This window comes from Microtus ochrogaster, chromosome 5, assembly GCF_000317375.1.
Source record: "Microtus ochrogaster isolate Prairie Vole_2 chromosome 5, MicOch1.0, whole genome shotgun sequence".
Classification (NCBI taxonomy): domain Eukaryota; kingdom Metazoa; phylum Chordata; class Mammalia; order Rodentia; family Cricetidae; genus Microtus; species Microtus ochrogaster.
This window is the reverse complement of record NC_022012.1, coordinates 34,649,640-34,674,056: the sequence shown is the minus strand read 5'-3', so window position 1 is coordinate 34,674,056 and position 24,417 is coordinate 34,649,640. Positions and strand designations below refer to the sequence as shown.

Below are 24,417 nucleotides of genomic sequence, written 5' to 3'. Positions count from 1 at the left end.
TGCATTTCCTTCTGTGAGCAGCACAATACTGATTTCATAAACCTAAGTGATTCGTTTTATGGCATTTGTTTAGAAGCTCAAAAAAAAAAAAAAAAAGAACCAGCCTATTGGAAGTCAGCCGTGTGAACCAACATGGCATCAAAATCCTCTGTGAAAATGCATGGAGGGCCGGCAAGAGGCTTAGTAGGTAAAGGTGCATGCCATATAACCTGACAGCCTGGGTTCAGTCCCTGAAGCTCATGGTGGGAGGAGGGAACTGACCCCTGAATGTTATTCTCTGACCACTTGCACATTGAGCCATTAACACACACACACACACACACAAAATACCACAACCTAGGAAATCCTTGAAGTTTGATGAAACAAGACAGTTGAGGACTAGAAGAAAAGAACAGAAACAAGGAAAGAAATGAAAGAAGGAAGGAAGGAAAGAAGGAAGGAAGGAAGGAAGGAAGGAAGGAAGGAAGGAAGAAGAAAGAAGGAAAGGGAAGGAAGGAAGGAAGAAAGGAAGGAAGGAAGGAAGGAAGGAAGGAAGGAAGGAAGGAAGGAAGGAAGGAAGGAAGGAAATTTGGACTTGAGTGATATCATGAGGGAGACAGACAGCAGGGGCCTGGGGAGGATGCATTTGACCAGATATTATATGAGCCGTTGAAAGGCGTAGGACAGATAATTCTGCCTGGTCTCTGTGAACTGGTACAGATAAAGGCTCTTTAAGCCCCATGCCTTCTCCTCAGCACAGCCTCCTTTCTGACAGTGCTTTTTCTAAAGTTTCCACAAGAGCAGGCTCTTACATGGAGCCTTTTATTTTTTAGAAGTAGCTGAATTTAATGACAGCTGTCTTCTTGATATTGTTTTGTGCAGTAAGGAGTCTCTTGGGACTTATCCAGAAACCAAGTCAAGAAAGGACAGTATCGAGGAACAAAATAAAAGGTAATCCCAGGAAAGGCAATGATGCCTAATGGGCCCAATTGGGGCTTATTATTGGTTAATGAATCATTGTCAAAACATCACAGCAAGCATGAGCGTGCACAGTCTCATCTACAGTGAGAAAATGACTCTTCATCCCAACAGTTATTAACTGGGAGTTGTTTGAAAACACGTCCAGTAATTACAACAACACTGGAGCTAATTGAGAACTCTGAGTTGACAGCAAACAGCCCACAATAGCAGGCTCGGTCAACTCAGACGGGGTTTCTTTTCTAATTACTTACTGAAAAATAGCAGGGAAGGAAATTGAATTTGGGTGACAGACTGCAGGTATCAAGCTTAACTAAATCTCCCTATGGTACATACATGTGGATCATATACACAACCGTGACATATGTATCATGATTTAATTGCTGTCTCCAGTGTGGTCTTTTTAGGATTACCGCTCCCTAACATGCATTTCAGCCAGTGCTCAAGCATCCGTAGGCATAGGGCAGCTCACTCCTAAGGCTCTGTACGGTTTCATAGTTTCGGTTCCCAATGGGCAGAAACAGAAATACACAAATGCTCCATCTACTTTTTTGTTATTTTCCCAGGAAGGAAAGGATTGAAAACTGTAACAACAAAGTGAATCTCTGCTTTGGGGCAGATTTTGCTGGTCTCAGTGGTCACTCACTACATCAGTGATTATAAAAAATGTTCTATAATGTCAAAACAAAGCTATTTCTATATTATAAAGGGACAATTAGGGTGAAATATACTGTCTTTGTTAGGGTTTCTATTGCTGTGAAGAGACACCATGACCACAGCAACTCTTACAAAGGAAGACATTTAACTGAGGCTAGCATACAGTTTCAGTGGCTGAGTTCACTATTTTCATAGCAAGAAGCATGACACTGTGCAGACAGACTTGGTGCTGGAGAAGGAGCTGAGAGTTCTACATCTTGATCCACAGGCAGCAGGGAGAGACTGTGTCCCACACTGGGCATAGCTTAAGCGTATAAGTCCTCAAACCCACCTCCACAGTGACACACTTCCTGCAACAAGGCCACACCTACTCCAACAAGGCCACAACTCCTGATAATGCACTATGGGCCAAGCATTCAAACATATGAGTCTATAGGGCCATTTCTATTCAAACCATCACATAGACACTCTTTGAAAAGTTACATTTAGGGCCAGGAGAGATGGCTCAGTCCTAAAGTGAGGGTTTGGGTTTGGATCCCCAGTCCCCACACATCTGTAACCCTAGCACTGTTGAGATGGGAGAAGTAGAGCCCTGGAGCTCAATGGACAGTCAGTCCAATAGAGCCATTGAGCTCCAAGTTCAATGAGAAGCCAGAACAACTGAGGAAGATACCCAATACCACCCTTCTCGTGTGTGTGTGCGCGTGCGTGTGTGCGCACACACACACATACACATACAAACACACCACTCAAAGTTATGTGTAGTTTATTCTGCTTTTAAATTTTTACCGAGAAGTCACTCTACATGAGTGGAAGCCAGCGGTGTTCAGAACTGTCCCCTCCCCAACAGCCTCCACAGTGAACACAGTGTCGGCTTCTACTCAGTGGCTTCCTTTCGCAACAGCGTACATCCTTCTCACAAAGGGACTGAGAGAACGTAAATACCAATTTCTTGAGCAAACAGCTTGTAATAGTAGACTGTTCACCTTTCCAACTCACTCCCTAGATCATGCCACTGGCTGAAACAGCCCCATATTTCACTGCTAATGACCGGATTTTGTTCAGAAGAATAACTGAAAATCAGGGCTCCCCAAAATGGTATAAAAACAATACATTGCAAAACTCAATAAGACGTAGAATGAATAGGCTTTTTTTTTTCAGCTCTCTATAGAGCAAAGTAGGGCTCTTTAGAAAATATGAAGAGAGGAAAATTTGGTAGACAGGTTTATGTCTCATGTTGCCTCTCCATTACCTTTTTATTTCCCCTTTGCAAACCTGGGTCACATAAGTAATTAATTTTCAATAAGCTGGATAAATGGTCTTTGCTATTAGATCTCTCTAACAGGCTGAGAGGAGGGCAGCAATGGGAGAATTCCGGGCCAATGGATTTAGTAAGGCCTTGGCATCCCTCCTAAGACTTCATGCCCACTCTTTTACTGAACTGTCAATTCCTAGAGGCCAGCCATGATCGTGGGACTCCTGGCCTGCTTTTGAGTTGGCCTTTGTTGTTTGTAGTTCCAAGCTTTGCGGAAATTTGTGTCTGCACATCCATGCTCACATGCAAAAAAGGCCAGAGCAAGACATCCGGTGTCTTTCTCTGTGGCTTCTCACTTAATTTCCTTGAGCCAGGGTCTCTCACTAACCCTGAAACTCATTGTTTGGGCCAGCTGCCTAGGCAGTGAGCCCTAGGGAGCTATCTGTTTCTACTTCCTATCGCTGAGGTCACAGGCGCAGGCAGCCATGCCTGACCTTTTATGTGGGGACTGGAGATTTGAACTCAGGGCCTCACGCTTGCAGAGCAAGTGCTCTTATCCACGGAGCCATTTCCCCAGCCACGAGTCTCAAGTTTGCACCCATACTGCCAATGTAACAGTAAAAAAAAAAGAAAATCATCCTTTGAAAACCTGTCTACGCAGAGAAAAGGTTTTATTCTGAGGCTACTCTGAATAAACTCGGTGAAGAGTTCTACAGCGAATAATTTGGGCCCCACTATTTTCCTTTATGGCAAATTCTCTCCCTGTTTAATATTTCACTATAGTTTTTGACATCCAAGCAGTGATCAAAATGAGGATGCTAAAGCCTGGCTGGCCCTCCCTCCCCTTCCCGTTCTGTCACCTGGCAGTGAGGTCCTTGCCCATTTTCCCTGCACCCACACAATGCTGACACTTTGAAGTGGTACAGATGAGGTCCCTAAATTTGTTGTCCCTACTTAAAATTGATAATCTCCTATGTTACAAACCTCAAGCACCTATTTTTAATGAAAGCTTTAGATGAATATCAAAGAACTATTTAGCCGTGTCTAATATTTTAATTAGATTATAGTCTCAATTTAACCCATTAAATCTCCTTTGATGATCCCCATATTTAGTGTTTAGCCTCAGATGCACGAGGTAATGAATACCGGACCTTTTGATTTAATGAGAATTTCGGCTCTTCCAGCCTGCACCTCTATTTTGTGTACCTTTTATTTTGCCGGCTATAGAATTCAGTTAATTGAAGGGGTCTCTCACCATCACACATTAAGGAGTATAAATTAGCATCCCCATTCTGACTGAAAAATGCAGGCGGACAGTACGGCTTTGATCTGAGGATTGAGCTGAAGAAGGCAGCAGCCCCCTGAAAATGAGCTGATGGCCTTGTTATCAGAGCCAAATACAGATGCGTCCATGTGTCACAAAACACTTAATGTCTTAATTGGTCACCTTCCAATTCTGCCTGTCCTGTTCATCTCATCCTCCTGAGAGCCTGCATATGCAAGTCTGTCTGTCTGTGCATCTGTCTGGCCTTCTCTATTTCTCCCATTTTCCCCCTTCTCTTCACTCGGCTGCATACCTAGATTTTTAAATTAACCCCAATTCAAGAAAAAGGCTACACAGTCACCCCTCAGAATTCAAGGGGAACCTGATGCAGGACTCCCCACAGATATGAGAACTCTGTGTTTGGCCAAGTCCCTTGATTAAAATGGCTTGGTGTTTGCTTGTGACGCCCATCCATCCTCCGTGTGCTCTAACTCAGCTCTAAGTATCATTACACAATGCAAATGCTATGGGAGTGGCTATCAGATTGCACTGTTCGGGGAATACTGACAAGAAAACAGACGCTTCATGTGTTCCCACGGAAAACATAGCTTTTTCAAATATTTTCAGTCGGTGGTTGGATCCACAGATGCGGACTCCATCATCCAAATGCAGAGAACCAACTGTAGCAAAAACATGCCTTCCCTTAGAGAATTTTTTAAAGCATTTGCTTATTTTGTGTGTGTATAAATGTGTACAAGTCTTTTTTTTTCTTTTCTTCCATAGTGTAAGACCTGGGTTTGGAGCCTCAAGCACCCTTACCCACTGAGTTAGGTTGCTGGCCCAGTCCTTGTAATTTCTACAAACTATTCAGAGCCTTTCCCAGAACAGTTCTGTGTTCTCATCCTCCTGACTCCCATGTCATGTGGAAACACACAAACACACACACATACACACACACACACACACACACACACACACAAAATCTAGTTTCATTTAAAGTTAATCATAGGAAATAATTGTGTGAAACTCTTCCAGGGGAAATGTGGACAAATGTTCACTTATCCCAGAGAAGAAACTTGCAACAGGTCAAAGTACAGATACTCTCAAAGTCCAGTTTGACAAGCCAATGCATTTTATTGGAGTTATTTACAGGAAAATGGGAGAGGGGTTATTTACATGAACAGAGGTGACTCAAAGGCAGCTGCATCACCAAAGCCCACCCCACTGAGGGTAAAATCTCTCAAAGCTGGAAACTGGAGCACACGGCCCAGCCTAGAGGCAGCTCAACAGGTTTTAGGGTGTCCTTGCCTGGCAGCACAGTGGGTCTACGCCTTTTCCAGGCAGCTCAGCTAATCTTTGTTTCTCCCAGACAGTTCATCCACTTGTCTTGTCTTCACCTCCTCCAGACTGCTCCGTCTGAACTTCATCTAAACAGCGCAGTGTATCTGCAACTGATTTCCAACTGTCTTGAACATGCTTCTGTGCGTGCTTGGAGAGGGAGGAGCCTAAGTGAGTCTGCTTAGTTTCAGGGACTTCCAGAAACTATTCTGAGGTGTTCGTGTCTTCTGGAGCTTCCCTGCAGGGTGGAATGTTAGACTATGGAGTTGTTTTGCCTGTCTGTAAACATCTTGTATCTTGATGAGCATCCCTCCAGGATGGAAGATTTTAATCTCAGAGGAAATGGCTACAAAACAAGAACTCTAAAAAGGCCCAAGGAGGAGAAATGACGGCAGTAATGAAATTCTGAAAGCCGGAAAAAGACATGAGTGGCACACTTTAGAAAAACTGAGCAACTCCAAAAGTAGTAAATTCTAAGCCAGCCCAGAGAATAGCCCTGAGTCATCCGGACTCGCCTTGGTAAACAGTGAGGATGCTCAAGAACTGTCCTCTTTCCCTGGGCTCTCAGAACGTTGAGACTTCATTTGAAGGAAGAGTTTAGAAAATTCTTCTCTAGGGAATCTGACTGGCCAACAAGAAAACACCCTGGGGCTGTAACTCATTGGTAGAGCAATCCGCTAACATACCCAAGGCCCCAGGTTCAATCGGTAGTGCTAAAAGAGGGGAGGAAACTATTAACTTGGGGTTGCTTTGTCTGTACTTTAGGGGGCAGGAACATATCTCAGTTAGTAGAGTGAGTGCCAAACATGCACGAGGCTCTTAATTATATCTCCAGAACCATATAATAGGCCTGTGGTGTGTGCCTTTAACAGCACCACAGAGGTAGAAGCAAGAGAACTAGAATTCAAATTCATTATCGGCAACCTACCCTACTTAGGCTACACGAGACTCTCTCATCAAGTAAATAAGCAAATTTAAAGAAAAAGACCTAAAACTCCTGGCCTCACGGGTCCTTCAACTGCCCATAATAAAGGTCTCAGCTCCTGCACCTGTACTCTTGGGTTCTCATCAAGTTCTTCATCTTTCATTTTAAATAGGGTGAGAATAGCAGAAATCCCAAGCATCTGAGCTTATTACACAGGACACCTTTCAAGAGAAGAAGAACTGGGGGCCCAAACAGAGCCCTATGAGTTAGAGACAGCACAGCATGGCATCAGAAGTCAACTCAAGCATGAGGTTAGAAAATAACAGAAGGATTTTCCCCAGAAATCGGAGTGAAAATGTGAAGGGAAAGAAATAAAGCAAAGAGTACAGAGTGAGGAGCCTGAAATCTAGAGGGGGAAAAATCCAAAGCGCAGGCATTAGATAAGGAACAAATAGAAAATACAGGGGGAGAGAGGGCCATCAAGGAACAGCTCGAGAAAACTGCTTCTAACTGAAAGATCAAATGAATTTTCAGATCGACAGTGTCTTCTGGATGTGCGGAAGTTTGGGTGAAAACAGAACCGAAACAAGACGCGTAACTGAATTTTGGTACACTGGCTTGGAAAGAGAAGATCCTGTTGGCTTCCAGAAAGGATACTGAGAAACAGCACAGCTGCAGTCGAGCATGAAGATGGGTTTGGATCAACAGTTGCAATTGGCAGCTGAACCAGTGGAGTCAAGCATTCAGAATTACTCAGAAATGCTCATAAATTATTTCTACTTAGAAGTGCTCATAACCATAGGACTGGAATAAAGATTTACCTTACACAAGAGTGATTGCAGTACTTCTACCCATCAGGTACCAGTTCTCAGAAAGCACAATAGATTTGTTTCCCAGAGCAAGAGATATTAGCCCATAGCAGAGCTCTTGACTGAAGCTTGAAACTCAGTCCCGCATACAAAACAAGACAGGGAAAATAAGAAAGAAGATAGTTTGAGAAAGAAGAACAGAAGGAAGTGAAAGGAACTCCCAGGGTGACACCGGAAGAAGAGTGGACTTTTCCGAAGGGGCTGGGAGAGAGATTTTTTTTTCAGGGAAGCCAGATGTTAGAAATATGAGTTTCTCAGGAGTAAGATGGAGGAGAGTGTAAGAGTTTTAAGACAGTGGGATAGTTCAATCAGAGGAGAAGCAAGCCTCCACTGGCTAGCTGGCACAGCTGGAAACTGCATATGTATATCATCATAGTGATGTAACTGGTGATATATTACTGAGAAGGGAAATGGAGAGAGGGTGTATGTGGCAGAGACAGGGAAGAAAGAAGATATTTCCATCATTCCTGGCCTAAAGCTCTAGGGCCTAAACCAGCAATACGAAAAACAACAGTTCAGTGAATTACCTTAGAAACAGAGACACACTAAAATGAGCAGAGATGGAAGATGGGTAGTTGTCTCTGGGGTAAAGAACATGGAAGGGGTTGGTCATTGAGATGGCTCAGTGAGAAAGGGTCCTTGCTGCCAACCCCGAGGACGCACATGGTGGAAGGAGAGAACCAACTCCCCCAAGTTATATTTGTATGATATGTATGGTATATACACACAAATATGCGTGTACACACATGCGCATTCAAGCGCACACACATACACACATACTGAATAAATAAAATGTAAAAAAAAAAAACTTAAACAAAAAATTAGGAAGAAGGTAGGAACCTCTTTTTTCTTTTCTTTCTTCCTTCCTTTTTTTTAAAAAAAATAAAATCCTTATAGAGCTATTTGGTTCTTTAAACAATGTGCATGTATAAATAATAAAAAGACAGCTCTTTAAAATTTAAAATAAAGCCCTTAGGAATTTAAAGTAAAGGCAAAAATGTATGAGCAGAGCTGGCATGCAGTATTGGGCTTTCCTTCATTTGGTCTTGCTTTTAATGTATAAATTCCCACTTGAAGTCTCAAGTCAAGCACTGAGAAGGTACAGTGAGGGCTAGCTGAGCAGGCAGGTATGCAACTCAGATAGCAGAGAGCTTGTCCCGTGTGCATAAAGCCTTGGGTTCAGTCTACAGCACTGCTTACACTCAGTGTGGTGGTGCGTGCCAGTAGTCCCAGCGCTGAGGAGGTAGAGGCAGGAGCCTCACAAGTTCAGAGGCATCTTCAGCTACTTAGAAAGCTCATGATCAGCCTGGGCTACATAAAACCCTGTCTCCCCCCCCCACTCGCCCCCCAAAAAATGTTATGGGACTGGAGAGATGGCTTGGTGGTTTAGAGTTCATACTGATCTGACAGAGGACTCAAATTTGGGTCCCAAAACCCATGTTGGGTGGATCACAATTACCTCTAATTCTAGTTCCAGAAAATCCCACACCCTCTTCCAGACTCTGCAAGCATCTGCATTTACACATGCTTATAACCACACATGTGTACGTAATTTTAAAAACAATAAAAATAAATCTTAAAAAAAAAGATAAAATACCAGCAGGCTCTTCTTTGGCTTGCAATGGAGTAAATTATTGGCAAGGAGACTCCATCATCTTATTAACTATAATGTGGCCTCTAGGGAGACAATGGATGCTGGAAACTCAGCTGCTCCCTAATATTTTATATTCATCAATATTTTAATTAATTTTTAAAAAATTTCACAATGAGTGTGTTTATGTTCTTCTACCTTAAATGTATTATTTTTATGTATTTGGGGACAGGTAGCACAAACCACGGTGGATATGTGGACATCAGAGGACAACTTGATGGAATTTTTCTCTCCTTCCACCTTTACAGGTTGTCCTGGGATGGAGCTCAGGTCTTCAGGCTTGTGTGGCGCATACTTTACCTGCAGAACCAGCTTTCTGGCCCCAACAAGTCTGTCTCATCGCTTCTTCCATCCCCAATTTTATTTTTGAGACAAGAGTTTCATGTCTCCCGGCCTGGCCTCTTACTCACTATGTCGAGCCAAAGATGAGCTTGAATTTCTTACTGATCTTCTTGCCTCTACCTCCCAAGTGCTAGGACTACAAATACGGACCTTTATGCCCAGTTTTGTTTCTGCTTTTGAAGGGGGTTGTTTTTGTTTTTGTGCTCAAAGGGGAAAGACACCTTAACGATACAGCCGGAACATAAATTCTGGCTTTTTCTCGTAGATAATTCTTTGTCGCTAAAAAGGTTCCTATGAATTTGAACCTCCCTCTCTCTATTCCCTGTCAGTCAGCAAACCAGATAACTGAAATCCTAGAAAGTTAAAGAGGGAAAAGGCTTGATGTCAGCCTTTGGGGCTATGTTTCTTTCAGGGAATACAAGCCTTCTCCTAGCTCAAAACAGTACGACAAAGTGCAATGGAACCATCCACACAGCTCCTCTGAGACATCCTTTGCAATGGCATGGTTAACCGTAAGAATGGTTGAGATCCTGTGTAGTCTGGTGTCACGGCCTTCATAACTGATATGTTCTGAACTAAGGTGCAGTCTGCTGTGTTCTTCCAGCTGAGACCTCATAGGAGGTCTGCATAGCTCCTATCTCTCTCCGCTCACCCTTCCTAACTCATTTATGGGGGCATGGTCAAAGACTGTGTTGCCAACTCAGCCTCACCTGTGATTCTCCAGTATCACAGGAAGAGCACAAGAGAAAGGGATAGCTCCAAATGAAATCATGGAGGCTCAGTTATCTGGTACCCTGGGCATGGGACGCAGGCTTGTCACCCTTGAAGTTGGGAGGCTGGCAAAGGAGGACCTCGAGCTCAAGTCCAGCCTCATCTATGTAGTGAGACTTGACTTCAAATGAACAACCGACAAAATAAGCTGGAGGGAACACAGGAGAGCCATTTTGAATTTTGATCTCACTTGTAAATATCTACTAGCATTTTCTCTAATCAACTAGTTGTATTAACTGGGCAACTCCCCAAACTAACAAGCTTTAGGCCACTGAGAGTGTCTCTGTGTACCTCTAGTAACTCATCATCATTAGAGGATTGGTGAGGGATTTTTTTTTTGAAAGGAAAGGTGTAAACACGAGGCCCTGACTCATCCTATCAGATGAAGGAGTATCTTCTGAATTAGGCCAGTAAGCTCTTGCCCCATCTTGGCTTGAATGAAAAGAGTGTGAAGGAACGCAGAACCTCCCAGGAAATTCATTCCAGGTTCATATTGCTTCTTTTTAATTCTTACATCTGAAATTGCTACAAAAATTCTGCAAGCTATAAGACCCACAGACCTGTAGTCGCTTTACCATAACAACCTGGGTTGCTTGTGCGTTATCACCGGAAGCAGTTTCTTCTCTTAACCCTGCCACTCTGTCTTTGTGAGCATCTGAGACTTGATTTCTCCCACATATTACGTGTCGAACGAAGGGCTTGGAAGTTATTAGATGTGTCCTCTAACAGGGATAATTTCTTCCTGGGAGTCCCATTGCCTTTAACTTAGCAAAATGACACTTTGATGTCATTTACTTTCTGAAATGAAGCATTAGAACTCAATGAATTAAAATACGCATTCTCCCCCTCTTCCCTGTTTCTCTCAAGTCTTCTAATTGCTGCAGATCTGTTTGTTTAAATTAGGATGCAAGAAATGAAGTCTTCATGAAATGTCAGACCCCATAAATAATGTGAAACCTGCGAGAGAAGATAGCATGTCAGAGCCTAATGATGGAGAGGGCCAGAGATGGAGTTCAGTGGTGGTAGACTGCCTAAAACGCATGCACAAGGCTCTGGGTTCAATTCCCAGGAGGAGGAACGGGAGGAGGTATGTATCCCAGCTTTGTATAAATAAAGAGAGAGACCCACACTAGGAAGTGCTCTGGACTTGTCTGTAACCTCTGCCTAAACCTTCCCAATGAAAAGGTGCTTGGTGGCTTGTGCACTTTTTGTCCCTAGACCCATCCTCTTCTTTAGCATGGCAGAGTATCTCCACTTCCACGCGCAGCTGCCACAGCTAGCTCCCCCTCCACGCCTCCCCAAAGCTTTCCTCTGACCAGCCCAAAGGCTGGCTGTCAGTTCTTTATTTGTGTCTTACACACCAATGACTATCTAGGCTCCTGCACACTCAGTAAATTTTAGCTTGTCAATATTCTCTTTGAAGTGCGATGACCAAAACATGAAAAATAAACACAGCAATTGAAGTATTTCTCAAGTAATTCATTATTTTGCAGAATGAGTCAAATTCAGGAAGACCCAGGGAATCACTGCCTCAACAGGATGTATTTACAGAATGATTCTCTCCACTCCAGGAGCCCATGTGGTGTGCCTCTCCATTGTTACCTCTTAGAGCGCCAATCCTCCCTAAGCCCTGACACACATTCGAGTTAAATATTTCTTAGAGTGACAGTCAGCTAACAATAAGCTGAGAAATATTACTAAAAGTCTCTCTCAGAAACTCGGAAATCAAGTCCTTCAGGAGCAGAGTCTTGGGAACAAATATGGGGGGCGACATTCCCATTTGGGATTATATGAGAAGTTATTTGCCTTCCTCAGCTACTCAAAGATGCTTCTGTCTCTTCAAAATCAGGTCTATGTGTCTTTCTACAATATAATGCACATAGTTTTGCAGGATCTTTACTAACAAGAGGAACTGAGTTGAGACAAAAACCTGGACCATTCAGACAAAATACTTTTCCAGCCTATTGAGGCTTTGATCAGTTTTGAAGGTCAAAAGCAAAAATTGCTGTCATGTTACATTCAATTGAGACTAAATTGTGCCTGTCTTTTAATATCACTGATCTGGAAGAAAGGAAGGACTGGGGGAAGGACAGGAGGGGAAGGGAGAGGGACAAGACAGCAGAGGAGAGGAGAGGAGAGGAGAGGAGAGGAGAGGAGAGGAGAGGACAGGACAGGACAGGACAGGACAGGACAGGACAGGACAGGACAGGACAGGACAGGAGAAAATTTTGCCATCACTTTGTTTACTACAATTCCAGGATTGGGGTGGGGTTGGTGAGAAAACTGCCTTGCTCCTATGTCTGGTTGCAATGTCTGGTTGCATTCAGAGCTCTTCCCCTCCCAGCCATTCCAGGTCAGGATAGCTGGAAGTTACATCTTCCTAAGCAGATGATGCTCCTGAATCAGAACCTAGTTCCTGGGACTCCAGACTGTGCCCCAATCAGGAAGAGCTATTCTTAAACTGGATGCTTCTCTGTTTACCCGCTTCTTCAAGACAAAAGCTCATGAAAGGCCTTCATTCTGATCCCCAAGGATTTTCTGAAGGCAGAAAAGACAAATGCCCAGTGCTTTTGAGTCTGTGTTCACCGACTAATTTAAACTCTCTCTTTAGCTGGCTCCACATGGTATTTTTTTTACCATTGCTTTTCTTAGCAGTTGTGCTCAGAACTAGAACAATTTGAGGGTTTTTTCCCTAGGTTCTTGGCTCCATGCTTTTGTGGTGAGCTATCTTTCTCTTATTATTAAATCACATTCCTCTAACCAAAAGGTTTGTTGGTTTGGTTGGTTTTTGTTTGGGGTGTGTGTGTGTGTGTGTGTGTGTGTGTGTGTGTGTGTGTGTGTGTGTGTGTGTGTGTGTGTGCAAGCAGGCGTGCGTATGTGTTACTGTAACATATTTTCTGCAAACTACTTCCTTTACAAGGTTCTGTAAGGTTGTAGATGACGTTTGGAAGTAGGGGTCTTTCCTGAAGAGTCTCTGCGTTTGAAAAAAATATGGTCATTATCTGAACAGAAGAGGAGAACTCTGAGCATCCTCATCAGCCACAACTTCACAGACTAAAGAAATGAGGATGATGTTCTTATAAAGCTACAGGGGAAAACTGCAAGACAGGCATTGTTACCAGAAAGTAGCAAAACGGAAGAACATAGGAAAAGAGGGGAACAAAGTCAAAGATCTGCGTCCACGTTCAGCTGTTAGCTAGCCCAAATTTCATGGGTACATTCTTAACTTTGTCAAGCCTCAGTTTCCCTACCTGTGCTTCACAGTTCCCTTGTCTGACTAGCAGGCACTCCCCAAAGTCCAAAGGCTGAGATACAAGTGGTAGCTTTGCCTCCTAAACAATACAGACTGGGTAAAGCTCTTTCATCCACTTGGTTTTGTTTTGTTTTTGTTTTTAAAGTATCTCTCCATTTGTTTCATTATTAGTCTCAGAACTTTCACTTAGAGGAATTTGGAAATGCATCCCCTCGTTGGGGGAAAAAAGATTAAATGCAACCCAAACTCAAACCACTGCAGTCTTGGTCATTGTTTATCTCTGTGCCCGCCCGAGGGTGGGGAAGGCACCTGCTAAATTCCCGCCTTACAGTCTTTCCGAACTCACTAATAAAAACCCACCAGAAGGCAAGGTAGACCCAAAACCGAAGTCCTCATCCCCGCCCTGCTGCTAGTAGGAGAAGGGTCTTCACATACTTCATTAGCATAGTTTCACATTACAAAATACCCAAAGGCGGCGGTCCTGTCCGCGTCCCCGGTTGCAGTGACCTTTTTCACCTGGATGAAATTCATTCATCTCCATTAGTCAAATGAATGAAAACAGGAAAGTCGGGGTCGAGAATCTGCCAAGTAAAGGTCCTTGCTACCGAGGGATATAGAAACTCTCTGAGACAAGGGAGGTGACGTGCTAGCTGAACCGGACGACGAACAATTCCGGAAACCCACGCTCCTTCCCATTTTTGCCCCACAAGTCCTTTGTTATCTAAAGAGACTGCAGATCTAGTAAGAGAATAGATGACCTTCCTGGGGCAAAGAAGAGGAGTGGAGGGGCAAGCGACAGCTTCAATGTCCCCCCCCCCCACACACACACACAGGTGCGCACCCACGACCCCTTTTGCCTTAATTCGGAAAGCTGTAGAGTGTGCTCCTTGCCATCCTATGCCTTGCTAAAACACTGCACGGAGTGAGCGCGTCCATGAACAACCCGAAGACAACACTTTTAAAATCTCAGTAGCCTTTGGGACATGTAAGGGTTGCGGGACAAGTGCAACAAGTTCAGGAAACAGAAACTGAGCTGTGGGTTTTCTCTGTCCACGATTCTGTGGGGGATGGAAATTGTGGGGTCCATCAGTGCCGCAAGCGCCCGGGACACCGAGCGCACCGATGACCACCGGGAAGGAAGAGGATGGAAGCGCAATCCGTAGAAGGGGGATCGCTTTAGGATTTGAGTTAGAGATGTGGGGTCCGGGTAGGGGTGTGAGCAGAAATAGTGAAAAGTCTCCGACAACTCTGTCAGGACACTGAAGGTTCAAAGGATCCGGCGTGGCTCTGCCTGGATCCCCGCATGACCGCAGCCCCCTGGTCCCTTCATCTGCAGTCAACTGTACTGCTTAAGGGAGAGCTACTGTCCAGGTGCAGAGATCGCGCGCGGGTACAGGGTGACAGAACTAGGAGACAACTGGCTGAGAAATGAGAATGGAGAGGTGCTGTATTGGCAGCGGGAGGAAAGCTCTGTCGAATTGTAGAATCGCGAACCCGGGTGCCAGTTTGGGCTACGACACTGGGCAGGTCCTGGGCTCTGAAGACGCCGGGCACGGGAACCAGCGATCACACTGGTGATTCCTGACGGGGACGGGATGGGGTTCGGGAGGAAGCTTGGGGTGGGTCGCGGGCGGCTGTAGGTTGATGAAAGGGCTGCGTCTGTCCTTCCAGCCCGGGTCGGCTGGAATAGAGTCTAGAGTCTTGGCGAGTCTTTCCGCCCCGCAAGAACCTCGTCTGGCCCCGCCAACCTTCTCTCCCGGGTATCCCCTGCGCGGCCATTCAGAGGACATGCGGCCCTGAGCTGAGCTCGCCTTCGTCCCCAATGTCCACCTCGTCCTCCGGCTCAGTAAGCACGAAGGCGCCGGCGGGCAGACTCAGCCGAGCATCGGCGACGGCGGCCTCTGGGGCATGGGGGCTGCCCTCGGGGCTTTCAGGCCCGTCTGCGGCTTTGGGTTCGTCTTGAGTCTTCCTCAACTGCTTTTTATGCTTCATCCGCCGGTTCTGGAACCACGTTTTTACCTAGTTTAGGGGATACAAACAAAATCATGTCATTCCTCAGACGAATGGTGACAGAGCTAAGACCTGGGCGAATGGTGGCGTTTAGGTGAAAAGGCCGGCTGTCTACTGAATTTAACTCGGTCCTAACGTTACGGTCCCCTTGTGCTTTTGGAAAAGACACAATTTATCGTTTTAGGCTGAACGAGAACCTAAGACTTCCAAGAGAGATTGCCCCCAGAATAGTGATGAGGGTCAGGGATGTGGAGAGTTATTGATAAGGGTAAGTGCTGCGTGAATAGGGTTTCCTTTATGAACCTGTGATGGAGACAACCGAATCCTGGGCCCAACAGACCTTGTGGACTGGAAGACAAGAATGGAGTGAAGTGACCGGTTTTCCTTGGAGAGAGTATTAGTCTCCGCTCTGAATGACTAATGATTTCACAGCAAGATCATGAGAAGGAATAAAGGAAGGGGCCGAGGGGGAAGGATGAATAGGACAAAAGAGAAAAACTAAAGCGGACGCTTTAACTGCGGTGTGCTCAAGCCCTGGGGTACCTAGGAAGACTTGCAGCTGTGAATGGCACGGGCTGAAATAAGTACATGGGGGGAGGGGAGTGAAGAGGGGTAAAGGAGCATAGAGTGGTGGTGTAAGCTGGTAATCCACACTCGGAGGTTGAGGCAGAAAGAGGAGGTTTTGGGCCATTCTGGCTACATGAGGAAACCCTTTCCAAAGCAAAACAAACAAACAAACAAACTGTTTAAGCTTATCCAGAAACAAGAACCCTCTATCTCAGCTTGCCACCCGCTTAGTTGGAAGAGGAATAGAAATAACCATTTAAAAACCATTCGGTGACAGCCGAATCACTCGAAGTGATTTTTCCTCCCAATAGAGCCGGGTAGATAAATCTAATGTGAAATTTGTGTATAAACTCTTTCGGGTCTTGGGGATAATCTGCAAGGAGAGGGGAGAGGTACATTTTTATTTCATGGTTCTGGAACTGTTCAGAGCTGAAGGAAGAAGAGCAGGACGTAGAATGCGGGGCTTCCTCCCCTCTCCTGCCCACCTGAGTCTCGGAGAGGCTGAGGGCTGTGGCCAGCTCCACACGCTCTGGTGTCGACAGGTAGCGCTGGATTTCAAACCTTTTCTCCAGGCCGGAGAGCTGCGAGTCAGAAAACACGGTGCGAGCTTTGCGGCGGCGGCAGTGCTTCCCCGGCAGCTCCGCATGCTGCGGGTGCGGGAACAGCGCCGGGACCGGCACCCCTACAGAGACAAGAGCAGTTCGTTGAATGGAACCCGCAGACCCAGGAAATAACTTCAGCCTCCCAGTTTCACTCCACTCCGGTGCCCAGCATTCCCGAACACCTGTCTCCTACTTGCCTCAAAGCTCCTGGAACCCATCTCTCTATAACTCTAGGGCAGTGGGGAGGAGAGATCGTAAAAATAGCGCTTGAAGATCTCTTCCTGGAAGACCATCCCAAAATACAAACAATAAACAAGTAAAACAGAAAAGAAAAATAGAGCAAAGATCTAGAGAGCTTTTTAAAAAAAGAAAATCTTCGTGGGGAGACTTCCTCACAGCGCACATCCAGTTTTTTGTTGGGCCTGGCAAAGTTTTCTCGCAGAGTCCGATGGTACCGGAGCTGTCCACTCGCTTCCATCCAGACCTCTACAACACCGTGTGCAAGTCGGGTGCAGTAGGCTAGATAGGACTTAGCCTTCTCAGCTCTGAAAAGCACCTTTCCCGGGTCGTCTTTATCCTTCCATCAACCAAACAAAACAGCGCAAAAAACGCTTAACCAGAGAAACTGTGGCTTTCGCCCCCGACATTTCCTTGTCAGTGGCAGGGTCGCCCTGCAGACCCTGTGTAGTCTGATCCTAAGCTTTTCCCTCTGACTTCAAGCCCCGCGAATCAGGAGAGCTGAGGCGCTTTTTTTTTCTGGCAATCAGAAGAGGATGCTTCCATTTCGCCACCCTCTCAGCTTTACTCAATGTTTTACATGCTCCAAGAATACAGGCCTCAGACACCAGTATCTACCAAGCTGTTTTAGCACCACGGATTTTGGGCAATACCAGCCCTGAGAGAAGAGTTCGTTCTCCGCTTTGCGTCAAAGCCAGGGAGCAATGCAGACCTCGACGGGTACCTCAAAATCTCCTCCCTAACCTTGCGCTTGAGAGTGGGTTTATACACTTTTCATTTTTTTCTGAATCCCAGTGCCCACATTTCATACATTGCGTGCTCCCTTCTCTCAGCTCCCACTGGAGCAAATTCACTATTGTGCTCAGTATCGGGAGTAGATTTTTTTTTCTAGTCTAGCTGGAAAAAAAAAATGTTAGGGAAGAAAGTGTGCATGTAGCCTAAGAGAAACGAACGAACGAACGAACCTACATGTTCCCCAGCATCTCCAGGCCCACTCTTACTTTCCCAGTGCCCACTCGTTGCCAAACACTAAGCCTGAAATACTTTAACAAGGGATCCCAGCTACTCTAGCAACTGGGTCAGAAGAAGGAAAGCCAAGCAGACTGACCATGAATTAAATGCTAAACCTTAGAAGCGAAGCCGGTTCAAGAGCTGCAGCTCTCTTCTGATGTGAACCTTTCCTGCCATTCTGAATCCTCTTTCCTCAGACTACCCCAAGCCCTCCCTCACTTCCATGTCCTGTGCAAAATTGGCCAATATTCCTGACCCAACCTAGCCGAAGAGAACTGGCCAAGTGAAACCTTTTCAGTCTCTGCACTGCAAAGTTCAGGGGGATTCCCTGGGACAAGATGATGGAGGACCTCCTTCTGAGATGGAAGAAGTTGGGGGGGGGGCTGAGAAATGAACAAGTTGGCCTGGAAGAGTGGAGTAAGACTGCATACCGGGAATATGACCACATCCATCCACTCCTGCTGCCTCTGCCCAAACACAACCCCGTCCCGTTATAAAAACTGCGAAGTAACCACGAATCGTTCCCTTCAGTTGGCATGCCTCGGAGCTCTCCTTCTCTCAGACAGGCCCCCAACCTTCTACTGTTGCAGAAGGAGGGAGGCCACCCTGCCAGATCTGGTCCCTGAGGGCTGTGCTAAAACAAAACAAAATAAACAAACAAGCCCAGCTCCCCCTGTCTCTCCCCACTCCTGGGGGTTTCTGATACTTACCCGAGGTGGTCAGGAAATAAGGATGGTGGTGGTCCCCCTTATGCAGAGGGTGATGGGCATGAGGGGTGAGGAGGGTGGGTGTGGGCATAAGGGGGTAGCCATAGTCTAGCAAAGGCACCCTAGAGGCCAGAGAGCTCGCAAAGTGGTCAGGGGCCACCTCTCTCAGCGGCTTGGGCTTGTGTAGGAGAATGTCCTCTATGAAAAACGACGTGGGCCTCTGAGAAGATGCCGGATGGAGAGGGGAGGTGAAGTTGAGATTCATCTTGCGGAGCGCCTGTCACAGGGTGAGGGCCAGGACAAAGTGTAGAAGGCAGACAGCTTCGCAACTGGCCTAGTCGAAAGCCCGCACCTGCTCCTGACTGCCTAGGCTCAGATCTCGGCTGCTCTACCGACCTGGGCTATCCCCGGTGCTTGTCTTCTTGCCTCTCCAGTGCCTGGGTAGGTTGGTTCTGTGTGTTGGAGAATTGGCAGCTTGGAGAGGGGAGCCGAGAGAACCAATAGCGAGGCAGCGGAGGCAGAGGGGAGGGTGGGGTGGGCTTGGGGCGGGGCGGGGATCTGTCCGCGGTGCTGAATTAGCCAGGCCAAGCAGGGAGCGCTGAGCTCAATAGGTTCGGTTCCTAGCAGGATTCTCAACCCCAATTTCTGCCCCTCCCCTGCAAAAACTGTTGTGGTCCGTCTTTTAAAAAGACTGAAAATGAATTTTTTTCGCCGTTGTTTAACAAACAAGAATACCCAAAGAGTCCCAATAGCATAGGAATAAAGCACTTATGCATTTGGGCCTGTTTGGTTTTTAAAGAGTTTCAGAAATGGGTAACAGAGGAGGAGAAAAGTGAAAAAACGATGCAGACTGTCTGCTGCCACGCGGAGCTGCTAGAGTTGGGTTACATTGACAGGAGGGATCACTGAATTGTTGAGGGAAATAAAGATGCCGGTGAAAGATTCTTAACCTGGAATTTAGGGAGTGGATGAACCAGAGGGAGGGGTTCTATTTCTATCACCCAAATGACTTGGTCCTTTAAAATCTGCGCACAGTCACCTTTGCTGTCAGCCCCATGCTGCTCTTCACTTCAATCAAATGTTGTTGGTTTTTCGTTTTTGTTTTTGTTTTGCTATTTCTGCTACATCACCCATTCCAGCCAGTCTTCCCCCATCACTGCATTAGATTTTATCCCCTGTCTCTCTTCCCTGCCTCTTTCCTTACTCTTCTTCCCAGTCCTTTCCCCCCTGTTTGTCTTTTTCTAATCTGTCACATTTATTTCCCTGGAGTCAATTTGCTAAAATTAAGGTGATCATCTACAGCACAGCAGGAGTAATTTGGGCTCGCATCTCTGAAAATTGCTCTAATTATTGATGTTAAACTCGGGGAAATTAAAAGAAGCCACTTCTCTTCCATCTCCCAATTTTTAAGCTCTAATTTGTTGATATCTAGTCGTCATCACAATTCCAATCACTACTGCTAATAGCAAAAGTGTCTTAACAGAGACTGAGTCCCCACAACCCATGCTATTAGATAATTAGAGGAGGTGCTGCGAAGTCAAGTGTTGATCCTCGGGCGCTGCAGCAGGATTTCCATCTGATCTAGCAGGTAGAACAAATTAATTACCAGAATCAATTAGGCCCCAAACTTCAGGGCTCCTGGAAGTGGACGTGTCCTATTCCACACGGACACAATGGTAACCAGAGAGGAGAGGAAGCAGAAGAAAGCGTGGCAGGGAGACGGTGAAATGAGATCTTGGTAAGCAGGCATGTAAATGAAGTCGGAACTGTCTCTTTGTCTGAGAGGAGACTTGTGCTTTAAAGTTTGTAATAGCAGAAAGAGAAGGCGGGAGAGGAAATGCCCACCGAAAGGGAGACGGTAGAGTTTACAGAAGTTCCCTGACCGTTCTTCCTGGCCGAGTCATCGCTTATGGTACTGAGGGAGAGGCAGAAAAATCTTGATAGGGCGCTGAGGTGATGGTCCACACAATGGAAGTTCATCGATCTCTACTCTCGGGTGAATGTGTCAAATGGATATCAGTCATCTACATGTAGTAAATGAATCTTAGTCTATTCTGTCTCCAAATACAAGGCTGGCAGGCTATTGTGGGGCGGGAGCTTTACAACCAGACTTTAGTGGGTGTCAGTTTCAGTCCTTGACCTGGGTTTCCAGCCACTGTACAGATCCTCGCCCGGCCTCCGGGGGGCGGGCTTTCAGCTTCCTTGGGTCAGAGACTAACGAACCTTGCAAACTGAATGTCACTTGGGGGACAGGATTAGTAGAAACGTCCTTGAGTGCCAGTCTTTGAGCGGCGACACAGAGAACTCTTCCTCACACAGCTCTCCGAGTGCTCCAAGAATCGCAGGGGAAAAGGAGAGTGGTAGACTACCTTCTCGGTCTTTTGGTTCTTTGGTGTCAGACAACCTTTATAGCCTGACACAGACTCCGCTCAGGCTAAGGCTCTCCCCGGGACACAAGCTGCGATAGGGAAAAGGGTGGCGGCGGCGGCGGTGGCGGAGGCTAGCCGAGAGCAGAGCTGCCCAAGGAGAGAGACTGGAAGACGTTTTCCTGGGAAATCCGGCCGTCCGCGCTCTGCCTCTTTAGGTCGCTATAGGAACCTAAGAAGTTAGAGCCGAGAGAGGAAAGCCAGTCGCTGGGAAAGGTGTAAGACCTGGGACGCTGGCGTCCTTCCCTACCGGATTAGCATAGCCGATTAGCGCCGCTAGAGAACAAGGCTAGGAGGCTGGATGAGTACCGCCCTAGACGCCAGGACCGAAAGAGACCCTGAGGACTCTAGGCATCTTGGTGCCGCCACCACCCTTATCCATGACAGAGATCCTTTTTCCTCCGGTTCCAGACACATAGCAGCCGGGGACCCTGTGGGGCCTCAGCCCAGTGCGTCAAAGGAAGAGAAGCGCGGATGCGGACTGCATGAGGATAGTATGTCCTCATAGGTTTCTGATCCCGCCCTGGCCTCAGGTTCCAGGCCGAGCTATGTCCTAGATCCTAGAGAAAATCCTGAGGCAAGGAATGCCTTAAAGTTTCTCCCATTGACCGATTCCTTGAGCAGAACCCCGCGAAAACACTAGAGTGACCAAAAACAGCTCTGGCCCAGTCTTACAAGGGCTCTGGGGTGAATGCAGGGCACCGGGTATCCAACCCCTCCAGGTCTCAGTCCTGGCTTGTTCTAAGGTAAGGGAGTGCATATTGCAATTGACACACGCATCACCCGCTATCTTCCAACTCCACCCCTCTCGGGCCCAGGACAGACTGGGTAACCAAGTCAGCATTAGATTTTAGATAGGGGGTAAAAATTACAAGCTGCAGGGAAACAATTTCTCTTTAAAACAACAGCAACAACCTTCCCCCTCACCCCCCCCAAAAAAAACAACAGATGTGTCATGGTCTAGTCTAACCCTGAAGCCTAGAACAGTGTTCGTCAATAACAGAGTGTCACCCACACAGACCATTTTAAATTCTACTTGTAAAATTTTAAAACCAGGCCTGATGGTGCCCTGCCTTCAAGACCTCAATCCGAGCACCAGGGAAACAAAGACAGGCAGTTTCAGGGCTTTTGAGACCAACCTGGGTTCCAGGACAACCACAGATATACAGAGAATTCCCAATTAAAAAAAAATTAAAACAGGGAAATATTTGTATCCTGTATTTAGTCCCAATATACCCCAAATATTAATATTCAACACATGATCAATATAAATACTACTTGCATACTTTTTCATACTAAATTTTTGTTTGTTCTTTAGGCAGGGTCTCCTGTAGTCTTGATTGATTTTGAACTCAATATGCAGCCAAGAAAGACCTTGAACTCTTGATCCTCACTAGTTCTGGGATTACAGGCACCGTGCCAGGCTTCCCACTACACCGAGTGTGTATTTGGCATTTCCTGCACATCTCAGCTGACACTGGCTCTTTCAAGGGCTCGGTAGCCACGCTGGGTTTGAGGCTCCTGTATTGTGCAGCACCCTTATAATTCACCCCCTCTTTTACTTCTTCCAAATGTAGACAGACACATGAGAAAAATAAAAAGCAGTTGCTGCAACCAGCCCAACACACACTCAAGGTTTTCCCTCTCCATTCACCGTGATGTTTAATTTCTGTGAGAATCCACTGACTGTCTACTATCCAAAGGCTCCTTTCTCCAAGCCTTGGGAAGTTTCATAAATGCATCCATATTTCATTTTATTTTATTCTCATTCACTTGGCAAAAAAAAAAATCTGTCACTCAGGACAAGAAAGCTGTAGCCATAAGGCTGACACAAATCCAGATCCTATGTGCTGCCCAGAATAAAAGAAACAGCAGTAAATACTAAAGATCAAATGATCGTCTCTCCCCCATCTAGGAGTCAATGACATTCTTGCTTGGGTTTTAGCCTGAGAATCGTTAATTTAAAGAGAGAAAAGACATGCTTTTCAGGGACTAGATAATTAGCCAGGCCCTCTCTTTTATGTCAGCCTCATCTAAAACTGCCAGCTGAGGTGGGACTTAGTTTCCCCAAAAGATGGCCCTATTGATGATCAAAGGAAGGACTGGTTCCATTAGCCAAGTTGCCTTCAAAATAAAGGAGACATGTATTTGAGCAGGATCTGAGTAACACACTTTACTTGTAACAGTTTGTATTGTATTGCTTGTTGTCTGTTTCAGCCCACCTTCTGTCTGGGTACTTTATTTTAAGCACTACCAAATGGATGACACTTCTACAAAAAGAACAGGAGTCGCTGGCTGCTTCTAGCAAATGCATCTTCAAAACGAATGCTTTTCTACAGGAAATTAGGATGTGTTGCCTCATGAGACACGCATTCAAAGATGTGATATTGAGAACCCGGCATTTCTAATGTGGCAAGGACTAGATCCACCCTGGTTGCTCATTCGGAGGTGGGGTGATCTGCAAGGCTAAGATCTCCCATTTCTCTCCTGAAGTTCTCAATGCTCTCTTTGGCTATCTCAAATTAAATCACGCTTCGTGATCTATTAGAAAGGGGAACTTGGAAGAGAGAATCAGTTTCAAATGTGAGAAAGTAGATGTCATTTCTTAACTCTCTGAAAGATACATAATGGAATGAAAATGGCCTTTAATCTATCTCTTACTAGCTCTACATTTCTCCATCAGACTCGAAAGAGTACCCAAATATATTACTATGTGAGTGGTTGGGATGATAAGTTAAAAAAAAAGTCAGGCAGTGGTGGCACCTGCTTTTATTCGCAGCGCTCAGGATGCAGAGGCAGGTAGATCTCTGTGAGTTCAAGGTCAGCCTGGTCTACAGAGCAAGTTCCAGGACATCTAGGACTACACAGAGAAACCCTGTCTTAAAAAACAAACCAAACAAACAAACTAACTAAAAACATTTTATATATTTATATACCCTATTATACTAGGCATGATGGTGCAGGCATGTAATCCCAGCATTTAGGAGGTGGTGACGGGAGGCCTGGGAATTTTAAGGCCAGCCTCAGATAGTTAGGGAGCTTGAGACCAGCCTGTGTTTAATGAGATGCTGTCTCAAAAATACAACTGAGCTCTGCAAACAGCTTTCACAAGACAAACTACTAACCATTTTACTAAGTTATATAGGTCTCGTTTTTAAAAAGAGTTAACTATTTTTAATTATGAATGTGCCAGCATGTGGATACTGTCTACGAGAACCCATGGCTAGCAGAGGTATCAGATCCTTCTGGGCTAGAGTTACAGGCAGTTGTGAACCATGCTATGTGGTGCTGGGAACAATACTGGCTCTGTGCAGGAACAGTTTGTGCTCTGAACACTGAGCCATCTCTCTAGCCCAAAGACGCTTCTCACTTATTTGGGTTTGTATGATATATAGTCATATGTGTGTAGTGATATTTCATTTGTATCTTAATAAATAAAACTTGCCTGAAGATCAGAGAGTAAACTAGCTCCACTGGTCAGCCTGACAGACCATGCAGTCTTTAATCCCAGTACCCACACTAGTTTGCCATAGAAACAGGGCAGTCCATGCCTCTAATCCCCGTGGTGCACGCTT

At 45.8% G+C, this 24,417-nt stretch overlaps 1 protein-coding gene across 1 annotated transcript; it reads right to left on the bottom strand.

Annotated features, from left to right (window-relative positions):
• Nucleotides 1-14,266: 14,266 nt before the first annotated feature.
• Bsx (brain specific homeobox) lies at nucleotides 14,267-18,842 on the bottom strand. The gene is made up of 3 exons (XM_005347137.2): nucleotides 18,420-18,842; nucleotides 16,345-16,541; nucleotides 14,267-15,301 (listed from the first exon to the last, which is right to left on the bottom strand). The coding sequence occupies exons 1-3, from the start codon at nucleotides 18,679-18,681 to the stop codon at nucleotides 15,062-15,064; spliced, it is 699 nt and encodes a 232-aa protein (XP_005347194.1). The 5' UTR covers nucleotides 18,682-18,842; the 3' UTR covers nucleotides 14,267-15,061.
• Nucleotides 18,843-24,417: the final 5,575 nt, after the last annotated feature.

What these genes read in the sequence shown, in the direction of transcription:
- Bsx (XM_005347137.2), bottom strand. Translation starts at nt 18,681, where the DNA reads ATGAATCTCAACTTCACCTCCCCTCTCCATCCGGCATCTTCTCAGAGG. An exon ending in TTATTTCCTGACCACCTCGG is followed by an intron (nt 16,542 to 18,419) that starts GTAAGTATCAGA and finishes TTGTCTCTGTAG; the next exon opens with GGGTGCCGGTCCCGGCGCTG. An exon ending in TCAGCCTCTCCGAGACTCAG is followed by an intron (nt 15,302 to 16,344) that starts GTGGGCAGGAGA and finishes CCCCTAAACTAG; the next exon opens with GTAAAAACGTGGTTCCAGAA.